Source organism: Chelonia mydas, chromosome 11, assembly GCF_015237465.2.
Source record: "Chelonia mydas isolate rCheMyd1 chromosome 11, rCheMyd1.pri.v2, whole genome shotgun sequence".
Lineage (NCBI taxonomy): Eukaryota > Metazoa > Chordata > Testudines > Cheloniidae > Chelonia > Chelonia mydas.
Window position 1 is genome coordinate 44,239,963 of NC_051251.2, and position 12,771 is coordinate 44,252,733.

Below are 12,771 nucleotides of genomic sequence, written 5' to 3' on the forward strand. Positions count from 1 at the left end.
ATATGCTGAAGGCAACGGCTTTTCCCCAGATCCAGCCCTGTCCTATTACACACCCAACACCAATGACCTTTTCCCTCCACCACACTTATCAATTTACTTGCATTTATTCCCACCGCTTCCCAAGTGTCATTGCTGATCCATATTTTGTTAAACGGACGAGGCCCTCCAGTGAGATCTGGGGACTTGAGTGGGATAGCCAGACAGGAACACCAGTTTGAGAGTGGGCTGGGATGTGGCTGCAGACCCAGCAATTAGAAATATTAAGGGTCTGAGCTATGCACACCTGCTACTGGATAAAAGAATTGTCATCATGGTCTCCCCAGACCATAAGATACCAGCAGCCAAGGAACAGCGTCTGCTTCTGGCAACCCTTACGAGAGCGTAGATTGTAAGGTATTGCAGACTGTTCCTCTATGTCTTCTTCTGGAGTCAAAGTTGACTCTGCGTTGTCCTGAGGTGATGATTGGTTCTCTGGGGATGGTGCCTTTTTACACTGTGAAGCATGTATCCAAGCTGCGATGCCAGATAGTCTAACAGCCGTCTGTGTAGTAAGCAGTACCTGATGATGACCCTTCCGCCGGGGCTCCAAGGCGTGCTTTTGAGGATGGTGCCGTACATAGACCCAATCACCTAGCTCGAGGTTGTGGCAAGCATCGGAGGTGGGTTCCATGGGCCAGGTGACTTGAACCTGTGAATGGAAGTGACTTACAGTTTGCATTAGTCCCTTGCAATACTGAAGAAGCGCACTGTGAGTCAAGTTCAAATCTGGAACGGGAGTCATAGCTCGCATAGTCAGTCAGTCTTCTCTCTTCAAGCTCTGCACAGCAACTGAAGGCTCTGTTCTGCTGCTTGCCTTTTATCTGGATCTTCTGAATCCTTATTGGTCGCTGCAGCAGCCCCTCTGATTGGCTTCTGCAGCTACTGTAGACTGCTTGGAGGACTTCTCACTGCTCTATTCTGGGACAGGATGATGCAGCGCAGCAAGGCCTCCAGCAGGGGGCCTCTGGCCCTAGTCCACCTTGCCACAGTAATAAATTGTTCTCCTTAACTACTGAGGGCAGGAAAAGAAGTAATGGGCTTAAATTGCAGCAAGGAAGATTTATGTTAGGTGTTAGGAAAAACTTCCTAATTGTAAGGGTTGCTAAGCACTAGAACAAATTACATAGGGAGGTTGTGGAATTGCCATCTAACCTGTTCTTAGAAATCTCCAATGAGGAACACCTGTCAGGAATGATTTATATAATACCTAGTCCTGCCTCAGTGCCGGGGACTGGACCCAGATGGCCTATCAAGGTCCCTTCCAGTCCTAAATTTCTATGATTCTATGATAGTCTTTGGGGAACCAGAATGTACCTACCAGGATCAGGATATTCTTATAACCCCCTTGCCAGTTGGCATTGGGGGAGTTCTTAGGGTCACACAAGCAATTAAATTAAAGGCCTGATCCAGTATCCATTGAAATCAATGCAAAGACTCCCATTGACTTCAGTAGGCACTGGATTGGGCCCCAACATAACTGAAAACATTTTACTAGATAAATCAGTAAGTCTGGGGCTGGCTGGTTTATCGTGTTAGCAAGCTCATGGGACCTGCAATAAGCAAAGGGGTGTGTGAATTATTCCCCTAAAAGAAGAGTATGTTTGAAACTCATGGGGGAGGGCGACTTGAAATATGTTGAACTCATTTCACACAAAAAATATGTCCCAAGTACTGAACTTTGTACTTGCAGGGACCATAATTGATGGTGTCTGTAGCCAGGTCCACAAAATGAACTTGATGCACCTGATATAAAATGTACATTTTGAACTGAGATTACATGCATTTTTAGGCAATTCTGTTTTAATATGCAATGATTTGTGTTTAATTTGATCATGAAATGATAAATGTATTTACAAATACCAGATTAAATTTATTGCTGCCGTAAGTGAGAATAATGAATTCAATGGAATTGTCTCCATTTATGAGGCGGAGAATTTGGCCTTCCATATGTAACACCCACATTTTGGGTCACATTTTTGAGAACGGTCATAAAAATTTGGGATGAACAAAGCTAAGATTTAAGATCACGAGCTTTCTATCTGAACGGGAATAAACATTTAGAAATCTGTAAGATTTATTTTAAAGAGAGATAATAATGTCAATACTTACAGAAATATGGAGAAGTACAAGTGTTTAACGAAGGAAAACACTTCCATGAAGAGAAGGAAAGGGAGCTTTTTAAGCTCACACAGGAGCAGTTAGCATTGCATTTTATTCCGTCTTCAAGAATTTGAATGAGGAAGCAGTGAACATTTCAGTGATTCTTGTCTAATTAGTAAGGTTTCAGTAGTCACTTTGTATTTCTTGATTCTATACTTCAAATCTAGGGGGCTAAAATTAAAAAACCCTGTAAAAATTGGGGAGAGGTAAGGGATGAGAGGCAGAATTTGCTTGAAAAAAGGTTTTTATTCCTTAATGTTTCGTAATTCCAAAAAAGGAACAGCATTTTAAAGAAAAACATAGCGGCATACTATGTATGGGAAAGGTCAAAGTTTATTTTCCTTCATCCTTTGTGTTTCTTTGTTGAAATTGTCAAAACTGTCATTCAGAAATGTTTCTCATATTTTAATGTTCCATTTCTGAGCACATGGGCTGATTATTTCAAGTGTTGAATATACTTAATGAAAAAGAAATTGTTTTATTTTAAAGGGTTTTTTAAAAAACCCAAGGGCGTTTCTAATAGCAAGGAATGCATGGCCAAACCACATTTAGCAATGAACAGAGGTGTTATTTTTCCTGTTGATGGATTTCCTTTTATATGTTTGTTTGCTTGTTTGTTTTGAACGAAGGCTTTAAATAATTGGATTTGAAATAATCACACTGTAACACCATGCAGTGATGTTTATGCAGCAGTGACACATGAGCTGCAAACAGTCTTACACAACTTACGTTGTATGGGCTCTGTGTACTGTAATGTTGGCTAATACATAAAATGGGAAAAACATACTACCCACTGCTTCCCTCCACAGTGTTAGATCATCAAAGGTTCTGTTTCAAGATCAAAGTAATCCTCTTTATTAATGCAGTATTAAATCACTGCAGAACATAAATGCAGAAATGACATACACACTATACTATTTGCAGAGAAAAATTAAGGAACAGACTAATTTGCTTTACAAAGAGGGGGGAAAAATAGCTTTAGGCCCAAATATTCAAAAGAACACGCACACTTTTACACATACCCAACTTGCATGTGCACAACCACCAATATGTGCACGTAAGACAAGTATATGTGCGCGCTCACATTGTGTGTGCGTGCCAAACTCAACTGGTGCATGTGTGCAATATACTTGGGCACGAACTCTTGAAAATTTGGGCCTTAGTTTCTTATTTCTGTAAATTTGGGGGGGGGGGGGGTTCACAACCTTTATTATTGATTACAAGCAAGGTGTAGTACTTTGTCTCAGGAAATATTTGTTTTTTCTTTCCCCCAGTTCATTCTCTTTTGAAGTCTGCCTTTAACAGCATAGCTATTGAGAAGGAGAAGCTTAAGCAGATGGTTTCAGAACAGGACGTTGCAGGCCACAATTCACAAATAACACGTCTCAGACAATCACTTTCTCAGGTATGCCCTTGCTTTGATTTCAAGCACATGTGGAATTCTATGACTTGCCAAATGCCTGTTTTCTATACTGTATTTGTATAAGCGGCAAAGAGTCCTGTGGCACCTTATAGACTAACACAGTGGTCTCCAAACTGGTGTGCACGAGATGATCCCATCAGCTCAGGATTAAACAAAGACTGTGTATGGCTAGCCAACTACAAAAGCAGTTTCTCCTCCTATGGTGTTCACACCTCAACTGCTAGAAGAGGGCCTCATCCTCCCTGATTGAACTAACTTCATTATCCCTAGCCTGATTTTTGCTTGCATATTTATACCTGCCTCTGGAAATTTCCACTACATGCATCCGACGAAGTGGGTATTTACCCATGAAAGCTTATGCTCCAATATGTCTGTTAGTCCATAAGGTGCCACAGGACGCTTTGCTGCTTTTACAGATCCAGACTAACGCAGCTACCCCTCTGTATTTGTATACACTTCCAGAGATGGCATGGAAAATGTCAAATCTTGCAGCCAAATATTTTCTCATTAAAAATTAAATTACAAAATGTGTTAGTGGTAAATTCAAACCTGCTTCTCTACCCTTGGCTTTTTGTTGCAAGTGTGTTAGAGAGCAGGAGCAATATGAATGAGTCCCAAGAAAACTAAGAAATGTAGATGTGAAAGATTAAGTGTCTCTTATTTCCTTGTGTGTGTTCATTGTGTTTAGTGTCTGAGCTAGATCTGAGGTATGAAATATTTTATATGAAAATCTTAGATATATTTCTTAAAACCACTGACAGCACATTCAAGGTTATTTTTATTCAGTTTTCCTACATTAATTTAAAAATGATGAATGAACATTCACAGATACATTCCATAAATCCATTACTCCAATTGCAAAAATGATCATAGGCAACAAAGTGAGCATTTTACATGTATGAGCATCCAGGGATTAGATTTCTTGCTATTCCTAGCCTCCTGCAAACCAATGTTAATGAAGTTTAATTGCAGTATATTGATTGTGTAACTTTAAGGTGGGATTTCCAAAAGCACTTGGTGTTGGCCAAACTGTGCTCCCACTGATGTCAAAGGGAGTTTTACCAGTGACTTCAGTGAGAGCAGAGTTTGGCCATTGCTGAGTGCTTTTGAAAATCTTTCACTAAAAACCAATCAGGTTAATAGGCTCTTTACTAAGTATCTTAATTCTAAAAATGTAATCTGAAAATCAGGTTCAGTTTATGTAATACAGGAATAAGAAAGTATACGTTAAATCAATTCAGTCTGACTTACTTCCTCAGCTTGCAAAATAATCCCACTTCTGGAATTCATGGGTCAAGAAGAGGTACCTAGTTTTTCAAGGGTAATCAGGGCCTATGGTATTATTCTGTTGCCTTCACTCTGAAGAAACATGGACTAGCAGGGAACACTAAGCATGTAAGAAATAGCAAAGAACATGCAAGTTTAAATGCAAACTGTAATTTACCCAGGTTTACATGTAGTTTCCTAAACTGTTATCTTTCTACTGTAAGATTTGTAGTGTTACGTAGATATAAAGATAATGGGACAGGAGAAGGGTACAATTTTTTGGCCACATAGTAAATTTGCCAAAAAAAGCCATTTCAGGGTTATCAAAACTATTTGTAATTTCAGGTAGAATTTGGTGAACAATTTTCGCCAAATAAAGAAACGAGGGGAATTTTTTTTTAAAGTGAAAATGGTTCGTGCTGACATTTTCTAAATGAACCATTTTGTTTCGAAATGTTGTTTTGACTCAACATTTTGTTTTGAAATTTTATCTATTTTTGTTTCAGTGAGGGGAAGAAATTCAGCTTCAGTTCTAAAAGAACCAAATTTTTTTTTCAGAATTTTTTTTTTGGTTTGGCCTTTGACCTAAAAAATCAATTATTTACTTAGCTCTAATAAGGAATGTTTCTCTTCTGGGTCTCTGATACAAATCCAACCCACATCATTAGTGACTTATAGCTGTATGCTGTGAAATGGGTTGATGGCCTCTCATTCTAGTTCCTAGAATCCAGGTGTCCTCTTAACAAAAGTCATTGTGACAATGGGAAATTCTGATGGATGGTCTCAGGGGAGAGGAAATGGAAATCGAACTAATTTCCCTTTCCTATTGGTGATATTTCCAGTTCAGGTTTATGTGAGGGGGAAACTCAAACTGTGTAATGTCTGTTTTACTGATAAACGAAGGACTTCAGTCTTTAGAGCTCTCACTCTAGCAGCTGTCTCAAACCCTAAATCAGGGGTTCTCAAACTGGGGGCCAGGACCCCTCAGGGGGTCACGAGGTTATTACATGGCAGGTTGTGAGCTGTCAACCTCCACCCCAAACCCCACTTTGCCTCCAGCATTTATAATGGTGTTAAATGTGGTCACACACAGAGGCTTGCTTTGTGAAAGGGGTCACCAGTACAAAAGTTTGAGAACCACTGCACTAAATCCAGATACATTTTTAAAAGAAGCAGAAGAAAAAGAATTTGACGCTCATAGTTTCTCTCCCACACTTACACTTTTTTATTATCCACATCCCATGTATATTTATAAATAAAGCTCAAGAGAGCAAATTTTTTCCATGCCCAGTTCTAGTCTTAGTAATGAGTCCCTGGACATGTACAGATCAGCTCTGAGGCAACCGGTGATTCATGTTGGGGTGGGGGTGGGGGAAGATGAGAGGAAGCAGTACAGAATGTGCTTTAAACTTCTTGAGTTCACCACTGTTGTGCATGTATATTTCTATACTTATATACAGTAAGCACTTTGGCTAACCTATAGCTGGTTGAATCTTACAAACAAACCCAAAAAAGAAAAATTAATGAATACCATGGGTTTGAGTCAATTGAATTCCTTTGTTATTAGTTTATTCATGAGGCTTTGAATGCACACAGTGTCTTGAAATGAACACATGCATTCAAATATATCAGTTTGATCTGAATAGATGTGTTTTCATGCACACGTTCATTTCAGTACTGCTAACTTGGAGGCATAGCCTCTCACATTCTGCGACTGCTTATGTTTCTCCTGTCTTTCCCTTCAGTGTGAGAGGATGAAAAGGAGGGGAGTATAGAATGTATGGTGGAGTTTGGGCATATGCTGTGCAGATACCAGGGTGAGAAAGAAAAAGGAGGCATAGTTATAGGGAAAAGGGGTGAAGAACTCCCTATGTGTATCCTATGGTCAGGAAACAGTTAAGATTGTAAAGATACCGATAACACAAATTACTGCTATTCTCTAGAGCAGGGGTCGGCAACCTTTCTGAAGTGGTGAGCCAAGTCTTCATTTATTCACTCTAATTTAAGGTATATGCCAGTAATACATTTTAATGTTTTTAGAAGGTCTCTTTCTATAAGTCTATAATATATAACTAAACTATTGTTGTATGTAAAGTAAATAAGGTTTTTAAAATGTTTAAGAAGCTTAATTTAAAATTAAATTAAAATGCAGAGTCCCCCGGAGAGGTGGCCAAGACCCAGGCAGTGTGAGTGGCCACTGAAAATCAGCTCGCATGCTGCCTTTGGCACACATGCCATATGTTGCCTACCCCTGCTCTACAGCCTTCTTACTGAGGCATCTAGCCCCCTGCAGATTCCTGTGACTATTCTTCACACAGACTCTTGAAATGACCACTAAAGAGCATCCCATCTATGGGTGGGGAGTGGGTGAGCAAGATACCCCTGCCCAGGGATCCTATCCTATGGAGGACGGCATGGGGAGAGGTGGTATAGGGAAGGAGGTATAATACTGCTAGGTAGTGAGCAGAAAGAGCTATCCCCCTCACTCAGGGATCCCACTGTTTTAATTTTCTGAGAGACTTCATCTATCTGGGTGGGGATGGCTACTGATGTGTCTAGCTTAAAAAAACAAAAAACCCTTCCCACATATATATGATTTACAACGAGCCTTCTTGATTTGTCTAGCTGTATGTTTATGCAGCTGAAATAAAATTTAGCCTTGCCCTACTGAAGTCTCCAACCTTCCATCAAATACAGTATGCAGGAAAGGAAAAAGAGTTTTTTAAAGAAAGTATTAAAATTCATATTCTGCTAGACCCAATAGAATTGAATGGCTCCAAAGAGGAACTGTACTATCTTTATGCAGTTAAATGCACATTTTCCAAATAAATTATAACCCCCATATTACTGACTTGATTGGAATATTGGTATAGAAGGGTACAGCTTGCTCAGGAAGGACAGGCAGGGAAAAAAGGGAGGAGGTGTTGCCCAGTATATCAAAAATCTGTATGTGTGGACTGAGGTTGAGATGGAAATAGGAGACAGACTTGTTGAAAGTCTTTGGGTAAGGATAAAAGGGATAAAATACAAGGGTGATGTCATGGTCAGGGTCTACTATGGATTACCTAACCAGGAAGAGGAGGTGGATGAGGCTTTTTATAAACAACTAACAAAATCAACAGGACTTGATGGTGATGGGGGACTTCAACTACCTAGACATCTACTGGGAAAATAACACAGCAGGGCACAGATTATCCAACAAGTTATTGGAGTGTATTGGAGACCTTTTTTTTTTTTTTCAGAAGGTGAGGAAAGCTACTAGAGGAGAGGCTGTTCTAGATTTGATTTTTACAAATAGGGAGGAACTGGTTGAGATTTTGAAAGTTGAAGGCAGCTTGGGTGAAAGTGATCATGAAATGGTAGTGTTCATGATTTTAAGGAATGGTAGGAGGGAAAACAGCACAATAAAGATAATGGATTTCAAGAAGCCAGACTTAAGCAAACTTCCCTTGGGAAGCTAGTCTATGGGGAAAAACAGGTCAAGAGAGTTGGCAGTCTTTCAAAGAGACATTATTAAGGGCACAAGAGCAAACTATCCCACTGCGTAGGAAAGATAGGAAGTATGGCAAGAAACCACCCTGACTTAACCAGGAGATCTTCAATGATCCGAAACTCAAAAATGAGTCCTACAAAAAGTGGAAACTAGTTCAAATTACAATGGATGAATATAAACAAATAACACAAGTATGTAAGGACAAAATTAGAAAGGCCAAGGCACAAAATGAGATTAAACTAGCTAGAGACATGAAGGGTAAGAAGAAAACATTCTACAAATACATTAGAAGCAAGAGGAAGACCAAGGACAGGGTAGACCTGTTACTTAATGAAGAGGGCAAAACAATAACAGAAAATGTGGAAATGGCAGAAGTGCTAAATGACTTTTTATTTCAGTTTTCACCAAAAAGGTTAGTAGCAATTGGGCATCTAACGAAAATGTAGGGAAAATGAGGTAGGATCAGAGGTTAAAATAGGGAAAGAACAAGTTAAACATTAGTTAGACAAGTTAGATGTCTTAAAGTCACCAGGGCCTGATGAAATACTTCCTAGAATACTCAAGGAGCTGACTGAGGTGGTATCTTTGAAAAGTAATGGAAGACAGATGAGAGTCCAGAGGACTGGAAAAGGGCAAATATAGTGCCAATCTATAAAAAGGGGGAAAAGGACAACCTGGGGAATTACAGACCAGTCAGCTTAACTTCAGTACCTGGCAAGATAATGGAACAAATAATTAAGCAATCAATTTGCAAACACCTAGAAGATAATAAGGTGATAAGTAATGGCATGGATTTGTCAAGAACAAATCATGTCAAAACAGCCTAGTACTTTCTTTGACAGGGTAACAAGCCTTGTGGATAGCAGAGAAACGGTAGATGTGGTATATCTTGACTTTAGTAAAGCTATGTCTACACTACCAACCTTGCAGCGGCACAGCTGTGCCACTGTAAGGTCTCCTATGTAGACGCTCTATGCCGGCAGGAGAGAGTTCTCCCATTGGCATAATTTAACCACCCCAAATGAGTGACGGTAGCAATGTTGGCAGGAGAACGTCTCCCGCTGACATAGCGCTGTCCATACCAGTGCTTTTGTTAGTGAAACTTATGTTGGTCAGGGTGTGTTTTGCCAACAAACGTGCTAGTGTAGACAAAGCCTAAGATTTTTGATACTGTCTCGCATGACCCTTCTCATAAACAAACTAGGGAAATGCAACTTAAATGGAACTACTATAAGGTGGGTGAATAACTGGTTGGAAAACCATTCCCAGAGAGTAGTGGTGGTTCACATGGGAAGGGCATATCAAGTGGGGTCCTGCAGGGGTCAGTTCTGGGTCCAGTTCTGTTCAATGTCTTCATCGATGAAATAAATAATGACATAGAGAGTACACTTATAAAGTTTGCCAACGATACCAAGTTGGGAGGAGCTGCAAGTGCTTTGGAGGATAGGATTAAAATTCAAAATGATCTGGACACACTGGAGGAATGGTCTGAAGTAAATAGGATGAAATTCAATAAGGACAAATGCAAAGTCAGAGCCGTCCTTTCCCATACGCAAAGTACGCAGCTGCATAGGGCACCAGAAAATGTGGGGCACCACATTTCCTGGTGCTCTGCGCAGCTGCGTGCTGCTCCAGCCCCTGCTCCGCCACTTCCCCATGGCCCCCACCCCGGCTCTGCCCCTGCCCCACCTCTTCCCTGCCCCAGCCCCGCCCCCATTCTCCTGAGCTCTGCAGCAGGGCCGGGCCTGCACTCACCCCCACAGAGGCCTGCCCCCCTCTGGGGGGGGGAGGGGGGCTGCGTAGGGCCCCAGAATAGCTAGGGACGGCCCTATGCAAATTACTCCACTTAGGAAGGAACAATCAGTTGCATATATACAAAATGGGAGATGACTGCCAAGAAAGTAGTACTGTGGAAAAGGATATGGGGGTCATAGTGGATCAGCAGCTAAATAGGAGTCAACAGTGTAACACTGTTGCAAAAAAAGCAAACATCCTTCTGGGATGTATTTGCAGGAGTGTTGTAAGCAAGACATAAGAAGTAATTCTTCCACTCTCTTCCATGCTGATTAGGTCTCAAATGGAGTATTGTGTCAAGTTCTGGGCATCACATTTCAGGAAAGATGTGGACAAATTGGAGAAAGTCTAGAGAAGAGCAACAAAAATGAGTAAAGGTTTAGAAAGCATGATCTGTGAGGGAAGATTGAAAAAATTGGGCTTGTTTTTTAGTCTGGAGAAGAGAAGACTGAGGGAGAATATGATAACAGTTTTCAAGTACATAAAAGATTGTTACAAGGAGGAAGGAGAAAAATTGTTCTCTATAACCTCTGAGCATAGGACAAGAAGCAATGGGCTTAAATTGCAGCAAGGGCGGTTTAGGTTGGACATTAGGAAAAACTTCCTAACTGTCAGGGTGGCCAAGCACTGGAATAAATTGCCTAGAGAAGTTGTGGAATCTCTGTAATTGGAGATTTTAAAGAGCAGGTTAGGCTAATACCTGTGAGGGATGGTCTAGATAATACTTCCATCCCCTGCACTCAAGGCAGGACTGACTAGAAGACCTCTTGAGGTCCCTTCCCATCCTATGATTCTGTGATACAGATTAATTGTTCCAAATGGATCAGTTTTATCAGTCTGCATTCAGCATATACTCATATGTAGACTCTAGCTTGGGCTATCTCAGTGTAAACAAATGACAGTCTGAAAAGTAGACACTGTAAATCTAGAATGTCTAATTTTCAGATATTAATTCTTTGTCTATTAAAATTTTTCAGAAAAATGCCAAAAGACCTAGTTTACATAATTTAAGGACAAGGATACATTTGATTTATTTTATGTGAGACTGTTTAGGGATAAAAATGGTGAAAGATGTGAAGCTATAAAATACTTGTTGTTTAAATCAACAATTCTGACACTGGGTCAGAAGATGCAAATAGCTACTGTCAGAACACTCTATCATATCATTAACAGATACTTGATTGTGATACTTATTTACAGATTCATTGCCACATTGGCAAAACTATTGTCATGAGGGCAGAGATTCTTTTCATATATACCCATTACACAAATTGAATCTATTTCCCTAAGTTTATATATATATATGTATATATATATATCTTCTTACTATACGTTCCATTCTATGCATCCAATGAAGTGGGCTGTAGCTCAGAAAAGCTTATGCTCTAATAAATTTGTTAGTCTCTAAGATGCCACAAATACTCCTGTTCTTTTTTCATATATAGTGGGAGGATCCTAGAATATTATTCAGCCAAAGAATCCTAGATGATAAATTCACTCCAACCTGAGGTTGGTTCTCTTTAGACAGTTTGCCAAGAAGACTGACTTTAAATGACCCATCACTCGAGTTTTTAAAATAGGACTTCATTGTGTGTGAGTAAAGGATTAACTCTGAGACAAACATGGCAGTTTCTTTGTTTGAGAGCAGTGTTTCAGAAGCAGTGTGGCAGGAGGTTTTGAATGCAGAGCTGGGCTTTGTATGAAACCCTACATGAGACTATATATTTGAAAACTTTGTTGCTGTTTTTGTTTTTTATTTCATTTTTGTTTAAGATAGTAATATATTACTGTAATGTACATATTGTAAATAAAATACTCAGAGAAACTCTTTTTGGTCTATCTCTTCAGTCACTTCCTTCCCTACATAGGAAAGCTCCTCCACCATAACCAGAATGACATTCACAACTACTACCCCTGTTCCCCGTCTTTTTATGGCCCCATCTGTCTGCTCCAAAAAAAACCCCATACACAAATTCACAAACCCAAACTGAGTTCTATAACCTGAAAAGACAGAAGAAGTCAGAGACTCCGTGAAGTCCACTAGTGACTTCGCTATTGTGGATTTATTTAATGTGCTCAGATACTATGGTGATGAGCAGCTGTACAAAACTAAGATAGACAGAAGCAGCCCAGCCTAGATAACTGTTCTTCACTGCTGTGGAGCTTGGATAATGCACGTTTCTTCAGTGCATTTTTATATGCCATATTTCAACATGGAGGAAATGTATATAGATTTCTAAAAGAGTCATTTTCCAGATAACTGTATCTGTAGATAGTTTCTCATGATCCGAAATTGTCACTAGAAATAATCAAAATCAGCAGTTAAAAATTCGAGAGTATCCCCCTCAGTGTTAATTTCAGTATGCATTGTTCTCTCAGCTCCAAACAATGCACATATATTCCCTCATATTGATTGCAACAGTGTTGTGAGCTACTGTTAACTCAAATTGTCATGCAACCCACTGATCACATTTCCAAAACTGCAAGAATTATCGTTTGAAACAGATTAAATAATACAGTTGGAGAGTTAGAGAAAACCAAGGGTTTTCCTTTTTCAAAAATTGTATGGGCAGTTTTAAATACTGTGGTAAAAGTA

At 39.8% G+C, this 12,771-nt stretch overlaps 1 protein-coding gene across 14 annotated transcripts in view; it reads left to right on the plus strand.

Annotated features, from left to right (window-relative positions):
* Window positions 1-12,771, plus strand: part of OSBPL6 (oxysterol binding protein like 6) — a 206,188-nt gene that overhangs the window by 157,169 nt on the left and 36,248 nt on the right. For all 14 annotated transcript variants that reach the window (XM_043524752.1, XM_043524755.1, XM_043524757.1 and 11 more), the window contains one exon: window positions 3,474-3,604. In XM_043524752.1, the coding sequence (XP_043380687.1) occupies window positions 3,474-3,604 (131 nt within the window). The remainder of the gene's footprint in view (window positions 1-3,473; window positions 3,605-12,771) is intronic.